General features: G+C 57.3%; 5 protein-coding genes across 5 annotated transcripts; 3 read left to right on the forward strand and 2 right to left on the reverse strand.

The window, feature by feature from the left end:
• Positions 1–154: 154 nt before the first annotated feature.
• BCV69DRAFT_281644 (hypothetical protein) lies at positions 155–6,813 on the forward strand. Its single transcript, XM_025492050.1, has one exon. The coding sequence runs from the start codon at positions 384–386 to the stop codon at positions 6,537–6,539; it is 6,156 nt and encodes a 2,051-aa protein (XP_025348868.1). The 5' UTR covers positions 155–383; the 3' UTR covers positions 6,540–6,813.
• Positions 6,579–7,666, reverse strand: BCV69DRAFT_281645 (hypothetical protein). Its single transcript, XM_025492051.1, has 2 exons — positions 7,070–7,666; positions 6,579–6,990 (listed from the first exon to the last, which is right to left on the reverse strand). Exons 1-2 carry the CDS (start codon positions 7,613–7,615, stop codon positions 6,682–6,684), a joined length of 855 nt encoding a protein of 284 aa, XP_025348869.1. The 5' UTR covers positions 7,616–7,666; the 3' UTR covers positions 6,579–6,681.
• Positions 7,667–7,820: 154 nt separating this feature from the next.
• Positions 7,821–10,075, forward strand: BCV69DRAFT_281646 (hypothetical protein). The gene is made up of 4 exons (XM_025492052.1): positions 7,821–8,205; positions 8,308–8,477; positions 8,562–8,988; positions 9,059–10,075. Exons 1-4 carry the CDS (start codon positions 7,912–7,914, stop codon positions 9,953–9,955), a joined length of 1,788 nt encoding a protein of 595 aa, XP_025348870.1. The 5' UTR covers positions 7,821–7,911; the 3' UTR covers positions 9,956–10,075.
• Positions 10,076–10,625: 550 nt separating this feature from the next.
• On the forward strand, positions 10,626–12,192 carry BCV69DRAFT_286874 (putative eukaryotic translational release factor 1; the record flags this gene model as incomplete). Its single annotated transcript, XM_025493539.1, has 3 exons — positions 10,626–10,664; positions 10,806–10,892; positions 11,002–12,192. The coding sequence occupies 3 exons, from the start codon at positions 10,626–10,628 to the stop codon at positions 12,190–12,192; spliced, it is 1,317 nt and encodes a 438-aa protein (XP_025348871.1).
• An 846-nt stretch (positions 12,193–13,038) lies between these two features.
• Positions 13,039–14,675, reverse strand: BCV69DRAFT_311443 (hypothetical protein). Its single transcript, XM_025494863.1, has 3 exons — positions 13,992–14,675; positions 13,649–13,900; positions 13,039–13,562 (listed from the first exon to the last, which is right to left on the reverse strand). Exons 1-3 carry the CDS (start codon positions 14,611–14,613, stop codon positions 13,312–13,314), a joined length of 1,125 nt encoding a protein of 374 aa, XP_025348872.1. The 5' UTR covers positions 14,614–14,675; the 3' UTR covers positions 13,039–13,311.
• Positions 14,676–14,709: the final 34 nt, after the last annotated feature.

A 14,709-nucleotide genomic window follows, 5' to 3' on the forward strand; every position in this document is an offset into this window, starting at 1 on the left:
CGCGCGGAGTTGAGTGGTGGAAGCGTCAAAGGCTGGCGGCGGCGGCGGGGTGGAGCTGCTGCTGCTGCTCCTCCTCCTCCTCGGCGCTTTCAAAGGCAATGCTGTCAGGCAGGCAGTCACTCCTTCCTCCATTGGTATCCATCTACACGCCCAGCACCTCCTTGTCACAGAAGGTGTGGTGCTGAGACGACATCATCCTCATCGATAGACACAAGCATCCTGTCAGCTCCATACGCGTCTCCACACTTCTGCCAATCGATGCTGTGAGCAAACCCTACAGGTGCCACGTACACGACTCCCCCGCTTTCCCAAACCACCTAATCGAGGTTTGGAGCGAATCAAGGTTCTGGCCCCAGAATCTCACTTCTGCTTAGACCAGAACCATGTCAGAGCCAGTCTCATCTTCGTCTCCCGCCTCGGAGGCAGAGCCATCAGCGGCCGAGAAGGCGCGCCGGCAAAGCCTGCTCCACGCTGCTTCCCTCTTCGGCAGCGATGGAGATGATCCCTTTGCGTCTATTAGTACGCAAGGGCTAGAGCCTACGGCAGAAGAAGACGAGACGATCACACACGATCAGGTCGTCGAACCGAGCGCGCCTGCCGAGCCAGTCGTGGCCTCAGCTGAGGAGAAGGTAGCTACACCTGACCTCTTCGGCGAATCTGACGCACCGGACGACTGGCTGGGAAACTCTGGAGGAGTCGAACAGCCCGGATATACCGATCAGTCATCATGGCCGCAAGGCTCCGAGTATCCTGCCCACGCTACCGGCGAGGCCTGGCCCCCATTGGATGAGAATGCGAATGGAGAGCAGAGCGGGTACTATGAGCAGCAGGGCTACTCTGCTCAAGCCGGCTATGAGGGACAGAACTATGACTGGAGCCAGCAGCAGCATCAACAAGAGGGAGGCGACACATACAACTGGGACCAGCAAGCGCAGAATGGAGAAGCATCGTATGATTGGTACCAAGAGAATGGCCATGACGCTGCTGCTGGTCCATCGGATCCTTACGCTCCTCGCGCTGGTGAAGCGGAGCAGTACAGTGCCCACGGAGCTTCACAGCCTGCTCAAGCCTATGAACACGCTTCTGCAGAAGCCCAGTACGACTCTTCCCAGTATGCTCCGCAAGAACAGCAGCCTGGTGAATGGTATCAGCTGCCGAATGGCGAATGGGCTCAGACCACCAATGAATGGCCACAGCAAGAGGAGCAGCATGCAGACTACCAACAGGATCAGTACGGCTACGAGCAGCCTGCAGCTCAGTCTGAATATGAGCAGCAGTACGATGGGTACAGCTACGACCCAAGTAGTCAGCATCAGTCAGACCAGTACGGCTACGGGTCGCAGAATCAGCAGTATGACTACGCAGGCGATGCAGGACAGGGGGAATCCTACGCCCCACAGAACGAGTATCATCATGACCCTTACGCTCCACAGCAACACAATCCGTACGCCCCACAACAGCAAGACATCCCGAGCATGAACGGCGATCAAGCATACTACGGAGACGAGCGCTCTACGCACCCCCTCGGCAGCAATGAGACTGCCGAGGGGTATGCATATGGTTCTCCGCAGCCGCCTCATGCTGGAGTACAAGCGTATGATATGGTCGCACAAACTGCTTCAGCAACGTCCTACGACGGCTCCTACGATGTGTCCGACTACTCGCCAGGCGCAGCAGGAAGTTCTCATGGTATTCAGAGGGGCCCCTCTGCAGACCACTTCGACCCGTATGCGCCTCCGTCTTCTCAGAGCACGGGTCAAGATCCCTCCTCAGCATCTGCCCTCCCTCTGCAACCCCCGCCACAAGGTCCTCCACGCGGTCCGCCTCGCGGCCCTCCTCGCGGACCCCCACGGCGAAAGACTGCCGATGACCAGGTGACCTCGACCACCGCTCCTGCTCCCCTCCCTGTTGAACAGAGTGCCCTTGCCGCATCCGATGAGCCCGCAATTGCATCAAGCACAGCGGACTATGCTGCTGAAACTACCCTGCCGACCGGAAGCAAGGAAGGTCAAGAGGAGGAAGAGGTCACTGCTCAGAAGACAGGTCACTCGGACTCCTCTACCAAATTGATCTCACCGGCCGATTCGTTCCTCTTTCATCAGCCTCCCACACCGAGGTTGACGATCACTGATGAAGACGGAGCGGAAGAAACTCCGGCGGAAGTGCAATCTGCCCATAGCGAGGCTTCTGACGAGCTTGACGAGGCCACTCGGGACTTCCATGAGCTGCGACTTGGTCAGAAGAAGAAAAAGAGCTCCCGTGGCAGTCTTCGTAGGGAAGCTGGGGATCAACGGTCGCCCGGCTTCTCGGATCGTGCTGCCTCACCTGCTCTTCATGCCGAGTCGACAGCGGAAGATGAGCAAAGAGATGTGGAAGGAGAATACTTCGGATCATATGCTGCTCAGAATGGACTGCCAACAGACGAAGCACATTACAATCCCGAAGGCGGAAGCGCCGAAGCTGACCCATATGGCTCTCAAGGCCCGTACAACCACCAACAAAGTTCGATGTACGGAGGTCCCCAAAGCGTCGAAGGCGTCGAAGGTCTGCCCGCCCACGACGATACTTATGCCTCGACCGTGCTCGATCCATATGGCGCGCCGGCGGGTCACGGCGGAGTCCCTCAGTCGCAAAATGAGCAGGGCTACGACCCAGAGGGAGGGGAGCCGGAACAGAACTTCAGTCAGCAAGACACTTTTGACCGTTATGCAGCGCCTACTTCGGATGTGGATCCTTACGGAGCACCGTCAAAGGCCGATGATGACCCCTATGGGCCCTCAGCTCCTTCCGCATATGACCCCTACGCACCAAGTACAGGCACTGGCTTGCATGGTGCCGATGATTTGAGGGCAAACAGCCCTGGCTATGGAGCTGCTGCGAACAGTGAGGATGCGTACGGACCAAGCGCGTATGGCAATGATTCGTATGCAGGAGAATCAGGGTATGGTCAGGCACTGTACGGTCAGATGAATGGCATGGGTGTTGACCATCGGCTGTCCCAGGGACAGGATCCCTCCTACCCAGGCCAGTCAGACGACGAAGCAATACCCGACACACCCACCGCTGCGCGACCTCGCGAGCTGGACTATGACTACGCTGGCGCACCATACTCTCATGCTGGCAGCGCGTATGGCGGACCCGACGATGACATCAGCACCCCATACGGAGCCGCGCCATACGGCATCAGTGAGGGCATGTCCGGCATGCGTCAGGACGACCATTATTCGAATGACTCTGGAGCTCCGACAATCACACGTCAAGCAAGCTCGTACGAGCCTGTGGCTCCTGGATCGACAGGCCACGGGACACTTAGTGGGCAAGGCACAGATCCCATCGAGGAGCGCAAGAGAGCAAAGATACCCATCGTCAGCTTTGGCATCGATGGTAAGCTTGCCATCTTCTTCCCTTCATCGGGCGGACCGGCATATGAGAGCGGAGGTGCGGGAGGCTATGGCGGCTTTGGCAGCGACTCTGGTTCAAGAAATCAGATCGAGGTCAGGCAACTGTCGGAGCTGATTCCCCCGACGAGTTTTGCATCGTCTTTCGATCCTCTGCAGTTCCCGGGTCCTGCTTTTGAGAGCACTGGAGCCCCTTCCGGAGCTCTAGCTCGTGCTACAGGCTCCACTGGTGTCCCAGCTGCCGTCAAGACCAAGAAGGCTGCACTCGTCAAGTATCTGCAGGATGCCGCAGAAGGCATGGAGGCTGGTGTTTCGTATCGGAAAAAGCGGGCAAATGGAAGCGACGGTGTGGCAGATTCAGAGGCGAGGAAGGACGCACAGACTGCAGAGGACCGGATCCTGCTGATGAGACTGCTCGCGACGATGCTGGAACATGACGGGACTAATGCAGCCTTCTTCGAAGCTGCAAAAGCCTTGTTGTGCTCGAAGAACCCAGAGACAGCTGCCACTGCCTCGACCTTCGCTCCCGCATACATGGCTGACACGCAAGCCGATGACCTGGGTCCCACCATTCGGACCAACAGTGTTCGCAGCGGCTCCCTTCGACGCATTCGAGATTTGCTCGCCGCAGGCCATCGAGACGAAGCCGTCGACTTTGCCATTCAGCAGAAGATGTGGGCTCATGCCATGGTCATCGCGAGCGCCATTGACCAGGTGACTTGGCGCAAGGTGGCCAGCAGCTTCATCGAGGATGAAGTCGGCACAAGTGGCGAAGCGGATGCGGACACAAGCTCTGCCAGCTTGAAACTGATCTACAATCTCTTCTCGGGTCAAGATCCCAGTTCTATCTTCGACATATACCGGCGGCCACAAGCACTTGGTCCTGGTCAAGCCACTTCGGATACTGCTGATGGCGGTCTGACAGCCGAAGCCTCTGATTGGAAGAATGCTGCTGCAATGATCCTGGCCAATCGCTGCTCGGGAGATTCAGCTGCGTTGACGGCCATGGGAGACGGTCTGCTTCAAGGCGGCTGGCATGAGGCAGCTCACGTCTGCTACCTCCTCTCGCCGCAGACGTCTCCACTCGGAGGTGGTGGCGGCGACGGTGCTCGATTCACCTTGCTCGGCGCCCCGAGTCCGTTCGCCAGCACAGCTTTCCTCCGCGATCTGGATCACTTCATCCTCACTGAAGCTTATGAACTCTCACAAGGTCTCACGCCTACTACCAAAGGTCAAGAAGCTTACAGTGGCCTTCCTCATTTGCAGGCCTACCGCCTCGTCCATGCTTACCAGCTCGCTGAGCTTGGCGAGGCCAAACGAGCTCAGAAGTACTGCGAAGCCATTGCTAGTGTCGTGAAGGCGTCTTCTAAGCACTCACCCTACTTCCACCGAGTTCTTGTAGGACAGCTCAAGGAGTTCTCTGATCGTCTGCTGGGCGCGCCTCAACTCGATAGCGGTGGCAACTGGGTCACGCGCAAGATGCAGCGACCGACCTTGGACGGAATGCTCTCCGTCTTTGAAGGCCGCTTCACCAAGTTCATTGCTGGCGATGAGAGCACAGACAGCTCGCAAAGTACCGCGACCAAGTCCAAGCCTGGAAGCGCTGCTGGGTCTACAGTGGGTGCCTTTTCGCACTTTAGCTCCATCACACCTGAGGCTACTTCGGGCGGCATCTCGAGGGTGTCTTCCTTCACCGAGTACAGCGCCTCTACAAGTCGCCCATCTTCGCGCGCTGCCTCAGTGAGGGGCGGTGGGCTGCAAGGCCCCAATTCGACGAGCACGCCTCCGTCCTCTTACTCCTACTTGCAGCACCAGCAGCAGCAACCGCTAGGTGCCAGTCTGCCACCCTCTGGCATCCCATCCTATGCTAGCTCCCAACACTCCCGCGTATCGAGTCACGAGTCTTCATCTTTCCCGCCCACTACCAACGATCGAAATGCAAGCTACCCCTCTAGTGATGCTGGAGGCTACGGCACGCAAACGTACAGCTACGGGCAGACAGAAGCAGCACCTTGGCCCGGGCAGGCTGCTCCTGGGTCAGAGTACGGCGGAGATGCGCCATTGTATGGCTACGACAGCTCATCAGCAGCTGGCACGGGTCCCAAGCCCCAATTCATCAGCAGCCTCGGTGCAGATCTGGACCAAGGCGCTGATCCTAATGGCTTCGTCTCGCCGATGGATGTTCTGACGCCGAGCGCATCGTCGTACTCTCCTTCTTCCTATGCCTTTGATTCGCCAGTTGGTCAACAGGCGAGTGCGGGAGGTGACCAAGCTGCCTCGCGATCATGGATGGACGCGGGCGAGGATGACGAAGATCTGGGCTTCGGCAACAACAGCAATAAGAAGAAGGCGGCTCAGAACCCCGGTGGAGACGATGCCGACGAGGAGAAGACACGGGAAGAAGAGAAGCGAAAGAAGGAAGAAGAAGAGGCCAAAGCGAAGAAGGCGCAGGAGGAAGCCAGTAAGCCTGCCACGAATTCCTGGCTCGGTAGACTCTGGGGTCGTAAAGAAGCCTCTCCGGCAGCGGGTGCAGATGGGGCTACGAAAGCCGTGCAAGCTCACATGGGTGAAGAGTCTGCCTTTTACTACGACAAGGAGCTCAAGCGCTGGGTTAACAAGAAGGCTGGCGATTCAGGAGGGGCAGCAGCCACACCTCCACCACCCCCACGCGCTACTACGGCTTCACCCTCCATGGCGACAGGCGGCGGTGGAGCTGGTGGTGCGCATGGGGCAGGGAGGTCCGTCAGTGGACCTGCCAGCTCACACCGAGCAGGATCTGAGCGAGCCGCCTCGCCTTCCCCTGGTCAAGGTCAGAACTACCGCGCAGCAGGCGGCTCCAGCACTCCTTCCATCAGCGAAGGCGCAGCAGTCGGTGGCTCTTCACCAACACCCCTCTCCATGGCAGGCGGACCACGAGGTCCTCTACCCCGGGCTAGATCCAATCTCGCAGACCCAAATCAACCCCCGGCCATTCAGCCTCCGATGCGGCCTAGCACGGCAGCTCCCCTCGGTGCTGGTGGTAGCGGCGGTGGTCCTCCGGGTACGGGGAGCGGTACGCCCCCTCCACCGATGCCTGGAGGTGGAACACGGAGCGGACCAAAGAAGAGGGCAATCTCGAGTCGGTATGTCAGGGTGGACTGAGAAGAGAGGACTCGAAAGGGACTGGACAATGATGAGGCGGTCATGCGTAATACTATTCTCTTGTTGAGTTTTCTGCATTGGTAGTGAGCTCGCCCAAAGGATGAAACGGTAAAGAGAGCTGCTCCTGATCCTGCATTCAGCTTTACCACCTCTCATTGTACTTGCCCTTCTGAGTCGCAGCCCCAACCTGCACCCCCTCCTTACCCGCACTCTCCTCTCCACCCATACTAAACTCCTCAGCATCTGCCGCTTCCTGTCTCATCTTCTCAAAAGCAATGTCCTCAAGTCTGTGTCTTTCTTCCGTCTCTGCGTCCATGGCCGCCTTGAGTGCGGCTTCGGCTGCCCGACGCTCGGCGAGGGCGAGTTGGGCGTGGTGGGTTGAGCGAGCAGAGAGGAGGGCGAGGCGACGTTCGTTTAGTACGAGCTTGATGCGGCCCATGGAGCTCTTGAGCTGATAGGTGACCAGAGTACAGAGGGAAACAATCAGACTCTGAGCTTCACCACTCTTCTTTTTCATCAAGCGCACTCACCTTGAGCATCCTCGTCCTGACATTTGTATCATTCTGCAAAGCCAGATCCCTCACTCCATTTCTCCTAATCTCTTCCCATTTCGTCCCCATCCTATTCATCTCCATCAGCAAGACGTACCAGAGCTGATGAAGCTCTACACTCGACTTGCGACGGAGCTCGGGAGCCATCCAGGAGCGGCGGGAGGAGTCTTTACCGATGTCTTCTGGTACGAGGGAGACGGGGAGGGAAACTTCCTCGCCTGCCGAGGCGGAAGAGGTACCGTCGGTCGAGTCGGCACTAGGGAGAGTCGTCTTCTTGATCTGGAAGAAAGCGTTGAGAGGGTGGTTAGGGTAGCGACGGTAGGCCTCGAGGGTGGTACGCGGTGCGGGTGTCTTGGCGAGGAAGTGAGAGCGGGGCAGGGTGGGTGGTGGAGTGGGTGCCTGTAGTAGCCGTGCAGAGGCAGAGAGGAGTCTGCTGGGAGGCTGTCTGATGGCGGACGACGAGGCGGATGAGACAGACGTTGAGGCTGCGGCCGAAGCCGATGACGATGCCAGACGAAAGGACATGGTCAGCGTGGGTAGTTGGTAGGTGATGGTGATGATGATGATACCGTGTGCTTGCCTGCGTAGGAAGATGTGGTGAGGCGCTGCTCCCAGGCGGAAGCTGCACTGCGCGGCATCGGTGGCTGCCTGTGGCCCAAAATTTGGCCGAGGCGAGGCGACGCTGTTTCCGAAGGAACGGCAGACGTACAGTGGCTGCAGCCAGGCGCCAAATACTAGTCTGTACATTCATCCTTCATCCTACTCGTATCCTTGCACGTGAGGGAGTCTTCACAGTTTTCTCTCTCTCTCCATTGCCCACGATGGCAGCCATGGACGCAGAAGCAGACCCATCCTCATCCCTCGCCTCCTCTTCGCGCCCCACCCCACCAGCCTACCGCATCTTCCTAGGCGATACAGAGGGAGCTCTCAAGCTCTTCCATGCTCAGTGTGCCTCCCTGCCCGACAGCTTTCAGCCACCTCTACCTGAACTGTTGAAGATCTCGGGGGACGACACTGACAAGAAGAGGAGAGCTGCCGGCGATGGAGCAGTGCCGGGTCCTGAGAGAGCTGTGCAGAAGATGGCTAGTGGACATCTGCAGGGAGTAGGATGGGTGGTGAGTGATCAAAAGGCGGCAGAACATCTCGCAGATCTAGATAGGGACATGTACTGATGTGTCTCTGCTCCATCGTCTATCACTTACCTGGGCTTCTTCCAGATCGCCATTGCTCGGAAAGACGCCACCATCGATGTTGTTCTGCCCCCGGCCGCTGATGCACCGAGGGAAGTCCCTGCCTCACCACAACAAGCCTTGCTCCTAGTTTCGATCACTCATGACAAGATGAAACCTGGTCTGCAGAGATGGGTAGGACTGGCAGTAGGACCAGAGTGAGTAGCAGAGGTGAGCCTGAGACCTTTGCCGAAGAGCTTAGTGACTGACAGTCCTTCCTCTAAATTTGTCGCTCTGAACAGAGGGATCTACGCTTGCACCTCCGCAGGTAACTTCATCTATGCTAGCCTCTCTTCCGATGCGACCTCTTCATCTACTCGCCCAAAGCTACAAGTCTCTCATGTTCAGCGGCTCGAGCTGCCCGAACCCCTACAGTCGCTCGTCTTCCACCCTGCAAGTGATCCAACCCACTTCCTCTATGGAGGGGAGGAGATTCCACTCAGTCTCTGGCATCTGCAGACCGCTCTCTCCCCCGAGAGCAGAGGCAACGATGGCGAGGAAGACGATGCTAATGGCGAGGGAGACCATGCTGCTCCCAATGGCGAAGAGAAGCACTCGAACGGCAGCAACGGTACAATGAATGCCAAGATGAGGAAGAGAAAGAGGCAGGCAGAAGCCCGGGCCAAGGCCAAGGAGCTCATGTGGGGAGAAGTATGGAGGGCTAAGAATGTAAGTCGTAGGGGCTGCGAGATCTCGACGATGCCCATCTCTGACCTCGTCCTTCTTCGCGCCTCGACAGCTGCCAAACGACAGTCTCTCACTCCCTCAAAGACCCAACATTCTGAGCATCTCCATCCTTCCCTCAGCGAACCCTGCCGCATCGTCAAACGAGATTTCAACACCTCCCCCTCTGACCATTGTCGCTGGGACGCGCGACGGTCTGGTCCGAATCTACGAGCCCGCCAGTGGGGTCAGGAAACATACAAAGGAAGTCAGGGTCGTCTTGCCTGGGCAAGGAGCTCTGAAGCTCGTGACCTGTTCCGGTACAAACGAGGACGAGGTAGTAGCTGCAGACAGCGCCGGAAAGCTCTATGCCGTGGATGTCAGTGATTCAGGGAGGGTGAAGTACCAGTGGAAGGACATCACAGGAGCAATCACCTCTGCTGCTCCCCTTCCACCACCCGAATATGCGTCTGGCAGGTCTTCTGAGAGCCCTCTGCTCTTCACAACATCCTTCGATCGGCTGCTGCGTCTGCACACGCTCCCTACCTCGCCCTCTGAGCTCGTCAAGGGCTCTCATGCAAGAGGCAAGAATCTGTACAGCGCTTTTACGGGTGGAGCTGGCGTCGTTGCCTCTGTATGGGATGGGGTGGTGCCCAGGGTTTCGGCAGAGGACGAAGCAGCCGCGGAGGGAGACGGAGACGAGAGCATGCGCAGCAGAAGGAACGGCGGTGCTCATCGAGGACAAGGCAGCGATACGGAAGGCTCAGAAGGAGAGGGAGACGAAGAGGAGGTGTGGCAGGCGATGCAGGAGGTCGGTCAGGAGGATGGGAAGCGCAGGAGCGGACGTATCCGTGATGCACGAAAGAACAGCAGCGGTGGAGAGGCAGTGCTCAACGGAGCTGGTGAAGAGGGCGGTGAAGATGACGAGGCGGTCAAGGAGGCGAAGAGCAAGCGTGGTAAAAAGGGCGAGTGAGGGAGGCTCTGAGAGTATGACCTGGGAGGGGGGCGAGGAAGGAAGGAACAGCATCTCTTCTCAGCACGACCTCTGCCATCTCGATTCAGCAAGCATTTGTAATTCCAACTTCATTCCTTCTTGATGATCTCTCCACTTGGGCGCCTGAATACGTGTGTAGCCCTGTTTTCTTCACCTTGACAAGCTGAGCATCCTCTCTCCGTTGTCCACGAATATGGCGAGTGTGAGTATTGAGTTGTAGTCTCGTACTTCTACCGGCCGACTCCACAAGGGCATCGAGGGGCGGAGTTGTGCCTTGCGCTTGGCGGGGCGGCGGGTGTGGCCTGGCCCTGGGCTGCGCGCAAGAATTGTTCCTTCTTCCTCCTCGGAGATTTGGGTGAGGCGTAGGCGTAGATTTGAAGCCTGGCCAGGAGAAACCAAGGTCGCCATCGACGATATTACTACCACTACCATCTTCATCGTACTTCGACTCCGGACCTCACCCCACCTTCTCACGATCACGACTACCTCGTAGAAGCTAGACGGTACTTGCTTGTCCTGCTGCATCGCCCCGCCCCCGCCTCACCTTCTCACGCACCTCGAGGTTTCACGGCCCGAGTAGACTCTTCAGCTTCTTCGCTGCGTCCCCCTCCGCCTGCCCTTGGACTCCACCCCATCACAATTTCACAACATGTCAGCAGCTCCTTCGCAAGAGGAGCAGAACATCCAGGTGAGCTCTTGCGCGAAACAGATGACGTAGAAAGCAGAATCTCTACTTGCCCTCTCTTGTGCACATCCTGAGGCTCAAGAGACGAACGTAGATCTTGTATGCTGACCTATCCTCGCCTTCACTGCCATTCTCTTCACACAGATCTGGAAGGTGAAGAAGCTCGTAAAGGGTCTTGATGCCGCCCGAGGAGCTGGTACTTCCATGATCAGTCTGATCATTCCCCCCAAGGTGAGACTAGAGACCTGAAAAGGGGCAGCCTTCAATTCGCTACGCCCCCTTTTATGGACCACCTCTGATCATGCATTCCCTGACCACACGCTCCTTTGCCTTCTTGCAGTCACAAGTCTCCCAATTCAGCAACATGCTCACGCAAGAGTACGGTACTGCTTCCAACATCAAGTCTCGTGTCAACCGTCTTTCCGTTTTGGCCGCCATCACATCCACCCAACAACGTCTGAAGCTCTACAACCGTGTTCCTCCCAATGGTCTCGTCGTATACTGCGGTACCATTTTGACCGATGAAGGAAAGGAAAAGAAGGTCAACATTTCATTCGAGCCCTTCAAGCCCATCAACACCTCGCTGTACCTCTGTGACAACAAGTTCCACACCGAGGCTCTGTCAGAACTCCTGGAGAGCGACGCCTCCTTTGGCTTCATCATCATGGACGGAAATGGTGCCCTCTTCGGTACCCTGTCTGGTAACACCCGAAACATCCTGCACAAGTTCTCCGTAGACCTCCCCAAGAAGCACGGTCGTGGTGGACAGTCTGCTCTGCGTTTCGCCCGTCTGCGAGAGGAGGCCCGTCACAACTACAGGCGAAAGGTAGCTGAGCATGCCGCTACTCATTTCATCTCTGACAACAAGTGCAACGTCGCTGGTATTGTCTTGGCTGGATCCGCCGACTTCAAGACCGAGCTGGGTCAGTCGGAGATGTTCGACCCCCGACTTGCGACCAAGGTCATTGCCACCGTCGATGTGTCGTACGGTGGTGAGAACGGTTTCAATCAGGCCATCGAGCTGGCTGCCGACTCTCTCAAGAGTGTCAAGTTTGTTCAGGAGAAGAAGCTCATCCAAAAGTACTTTGACGAGATCTCGCTCGAGACGGGCAAGTACTGCTTCGGTCTCGACGACACATTCAAGGCTCTTGAGTTGGGCGCCGTCGAGACTCTAATCGTCTGGGAGAATCTCGAGGTGACACGATACCAGCTCAAGGACAGCGAAGGCAGGGAGATTGTTCTGATGCTCAACAAGGAGCAGGAGAAGGACACGGACATCTTCAAGGACAAGCAGACTGGTGAGCCCATGGAGCAGGTCTCGGAGCCTCAATCTCTCCTCGAGTGGCTCGCAGAGAACTACCGTAGCTTCGGTACTGCTCTGGAATTCGTCACCGACCGCTCTCAAGAGGGTATGCAATTCTGCAAGGGCTTCGGTGGAGTTGGTGGAATCCTCCGGTACAAAGTGGCCTTTGAGGACATTGCCATGTACGAGGACGAGGACGAGTTCATGACCGACTCTGATGAGGACTGACTCAACGTCGAGAAGGCGCACCATTGCAGCGGCGACCATGCCGACAAACCTGCATGTGTTGTGGAGGAGGCAGAGTTGCCCACGCTGCTCGGTCAAGAGAGGGCAGAAGAGGCTGCTACTGCTACTGGCTGCGTGGACTCCGCACTTGAGGCCAGCTCCGACTCTGGCCCAGGCACTACGCTCAGCGCTGCTACGCTCCCGCTCATGATCGACAATGTCAAGCTTGGACATAGCAGCAGCAGCAGCAGTCCTAGCGATTCGATGCGCGACATTGCGTCCGAGACGGCTTTGGTCCAGTCAGGAGGCTCGCGCTGCCCGCTCCAAGGCAGCCGAAAGAGTTTCAAGAGTGCCAATCAGACCATGCCCGAGTGGTCGAGGCTCGTACGCTGCATCTGCGTCTGCATCAGAGGGCTTGGGGGGCTGTTTGGCGACAGAAGGATGCTGGGACCGCGATAGAAGGTGGACACTAGGATGCTGGGACGCGACAATGCGGCATCCTGACCATACGCTGGACAAAGGAATGGGCTGAGGAGGAAGGCAGTGTGAGAAAGGTTGAAAGCGACGCGGGATAGAGGGGATGCGCTGCTGAGAGCGTCAAGGCATGCTGAAGGAGACGGTCAGACTGGGACCTGCCATGTCACGCTGTCTCGTCAAGATCGCACGACGGCAGCCTCTCTTTCTTCCTCTCTTCTCTCCTCTTCCTCTCATCGCACCTCCTCCTGTCCCCACTACTTCCTCTCTCCTTCTTGTCCTCCTCCTCCTCCTCCTCCCCTCTGCTCGCTCACTACGCCAAAAGCAATACAAAGACCTCTTTCACTAATCACTCCTGACTGACTGACTGACTGACTGACTGACTGACTGAATGAATGACTAAGTAAATAGTGAGTGAGCATTGGAGTGTTCAGACTTGGCAAGGATAGGATGAGTTGAGTCGAGTTGAAAAGAAGAGGTATGCGGTATCACTTATCGGAAAAGGAAAGGAAGGGGGCGGGGGGGGGAGAAAAGACCTACAGTGACAACAAGAGAGAAAAAAAGGACAACGGACAACTATCTCGAGAAAAGCAAATGGCTATGGCTAGTAGTAGAAGGGGCACGACGTTCTCCCCTCCCTCTCCTCCTCTACTTTTTCAATCCCTTCTCCAACGTGCCCAAGAACTTTACGCTCAATCCTCTATCGAACCTAATCTCCTCGCGGAGATACTCTGGTAGGTTACTTCCGGGGGAGAGGAGAGCGAGATCCCGCTGAGAGTCGAGGTGAGGACGGAAGACGAGGTCCTTGCGCAGAGAGGAGGTGGAGCGGGAGTTGGAAGAAGAGGAAGAAGAGGAGGGTGGGAGAGTGGAAGTGGATTCTTCGAGGGAGAGTTGTAGATCTGTGGAAGGAGGGGGCAGGGGGCATGGGAGGTGTGAGAAGGGGTATAGATCGCACTGCAGCCCTTCAGACACCCTGTGTACTCACCATGGTGTCCTACCGCGGCATACGCTCCAGTGTACCTCCTCTTCTCGCTATTCGCATCATCCCCCTCCTCGCGCTCACACAGCTCGATACGCGAGATGACAATGCCCGTCAGGTCCTCGTACAGCCGTCGTACTGCTTGGTTGTCCCCATCGCGGTTGAAGCCTGAAGAGCTGGAGCTGCCGTTCTTGGAGTTGGACAGGAGTGCACGGGAGGATTCGACTTCGGTGCGGAGCTCGAGGGTTAGGCGACGTGCTTGATGGGATGAATGAGGAGGGGGGATGGGTCAGTGACTCTAGCGTTCCTCGATGCAGTATGGACTCAGCTCCTCTTTACGCGTACTCACCTTCCTCATCCGCCTTCTTCTTCTCCCTCTTCAATGTCTCCACCTCCTTTCTCAACCTCTCATTCTCTTCCTCCCTCTCCCTCTCCTCATCTCCCATCAGACCCATCTCTCCCCTCAACCGCTTCTCCGCCCTGTCCAAGCTATTCTTGTAGCTCTTGACCAAATCTTCTGAATGTCTAAAGCGCGTCTCGGCAGCCTTCTTGTACGAAGCGAGATCGGTTTCGGCGGCTGTGGAACGGACGGCCTTGAGCTCGGCAAATTGAGAGAGGTAGGTATCGCGCTCTTGGCGCAGGCGGGTCACTTGAGATTCTAGAGAGGCAATACGGGCGCTGGGTGAGGAGGAGGGAGAATCTTCGTCCGACTCGAGGTCGAGAGCAGCAGCAGCAGGTGTGGGCTTCTTCAGCGACTTGGTGGCTGGAGCTGCCTTCTTGGGAAGGGCCGTCTTGCGTGGAATCTTACTGTCTCTAGCTGCATCGTCTGCATCCCACTCTTCGTCGTCGTCGCCATGGCCGGTGTGGTCCATGCGATTGGACGCGGTGGAGGGTGCGAGGCGCGAGGTGGTCGTTGCGCGATGCCCCGACGAGGAGGAGGAAGCGGTCCTGGAAGATGCGACTGCGGGCATGAGGGGAGGTTTACCTGGACTTTGGCGGTGTTGGTGATGGTGATGAGGATGGTGGTAGTCTACCCCAGCGTGGTGTTGATTGTCCCCCCCCCCCCC

This window comes from Pseudomicrostroma glucosiphilum, assembly GCF_003144135.1.
Source record: "Pseudomicrostroma glucosiphilum strain MCA 4718 unplaced genomic scaffold BCV69scaffold_4, whole genome shotgun sequence".
Taxonomy (NCBI): domain Eukaryota; kingdom Fungi; phylum Basidiomycota; class Exobasidiomycetes; order Microstromatales; family Microstromataceae; genus Microstroma; species Microstroma glucosiphilum.

Bases quoted from the DNA above. Each gene is read 5' to 3' on its own strand.
- BCV69DRAFT_281644 (XM_025492050.1), top strand. From the start codon at position 384: ATGTCAGAGCCAGTCTCATCTTCGTCTCCCGCCTCGGAGGCAGAGCCA.
- BCV69DRAFT_311443 (XM_025494863.1), bottom strand. From the start codon at position 14,613: ATGCCCGCAGTCGCATCTTCCAGGACCGCTTCCTCCTCCTCGTCGGGG. The intron at 13,901-13,991 runs GTGAGTACGCGT...CATCCCATCAAG, and splicing joins GAAGAAGGCGGATGAGGAAG to CACGTCGCCTAACCCTCGAG. The intron at 13,563-13,648 runs GTGAGTACACAG...CTCCTTCCACAG, and splicing joins TGCCGCGGTAGGACACCATG to ATCTACAACTCTCCCTCGAA.
- BCV69DRAFT_281646 (XM_025492052.1), top strand. From the start codon at position 7,912: ATGGCAGCCATGGACGCAGAAGCAGACCCATCCTCATCCCTCGCCTCC. The intron at 8,206-8,307 runs GTGAGTGATCAA...GGCTTCTTCCAG, and splicing joins TGCAGGGAGTAGGATGGGTG to ATCGCCATTGCTCGGAAAGA. The intron at 8,478-8,561 runs GTGAGTAGCAGA...CGCTCTGAACAG, and splicing joins GGACTGGCAGTAGGACCAGA to AGGGATCTACGCTTGCACCT.
- BCV69DRAFT_281645 (XM_025492051.1), bottom strand. From the start codon at position 7,615: ATGTCCTTTCGTCTGGCATCGTCATCGGCTTCGGCCGCAGCCTCAACG. The intron at 6,991-7,069 runs GTGAGTGCGCTT...GTCACCTATCAG, and splicing joins TCAGGACGAGGATGCTCAAG to CTCAAGAGCTCCATGGGCCG.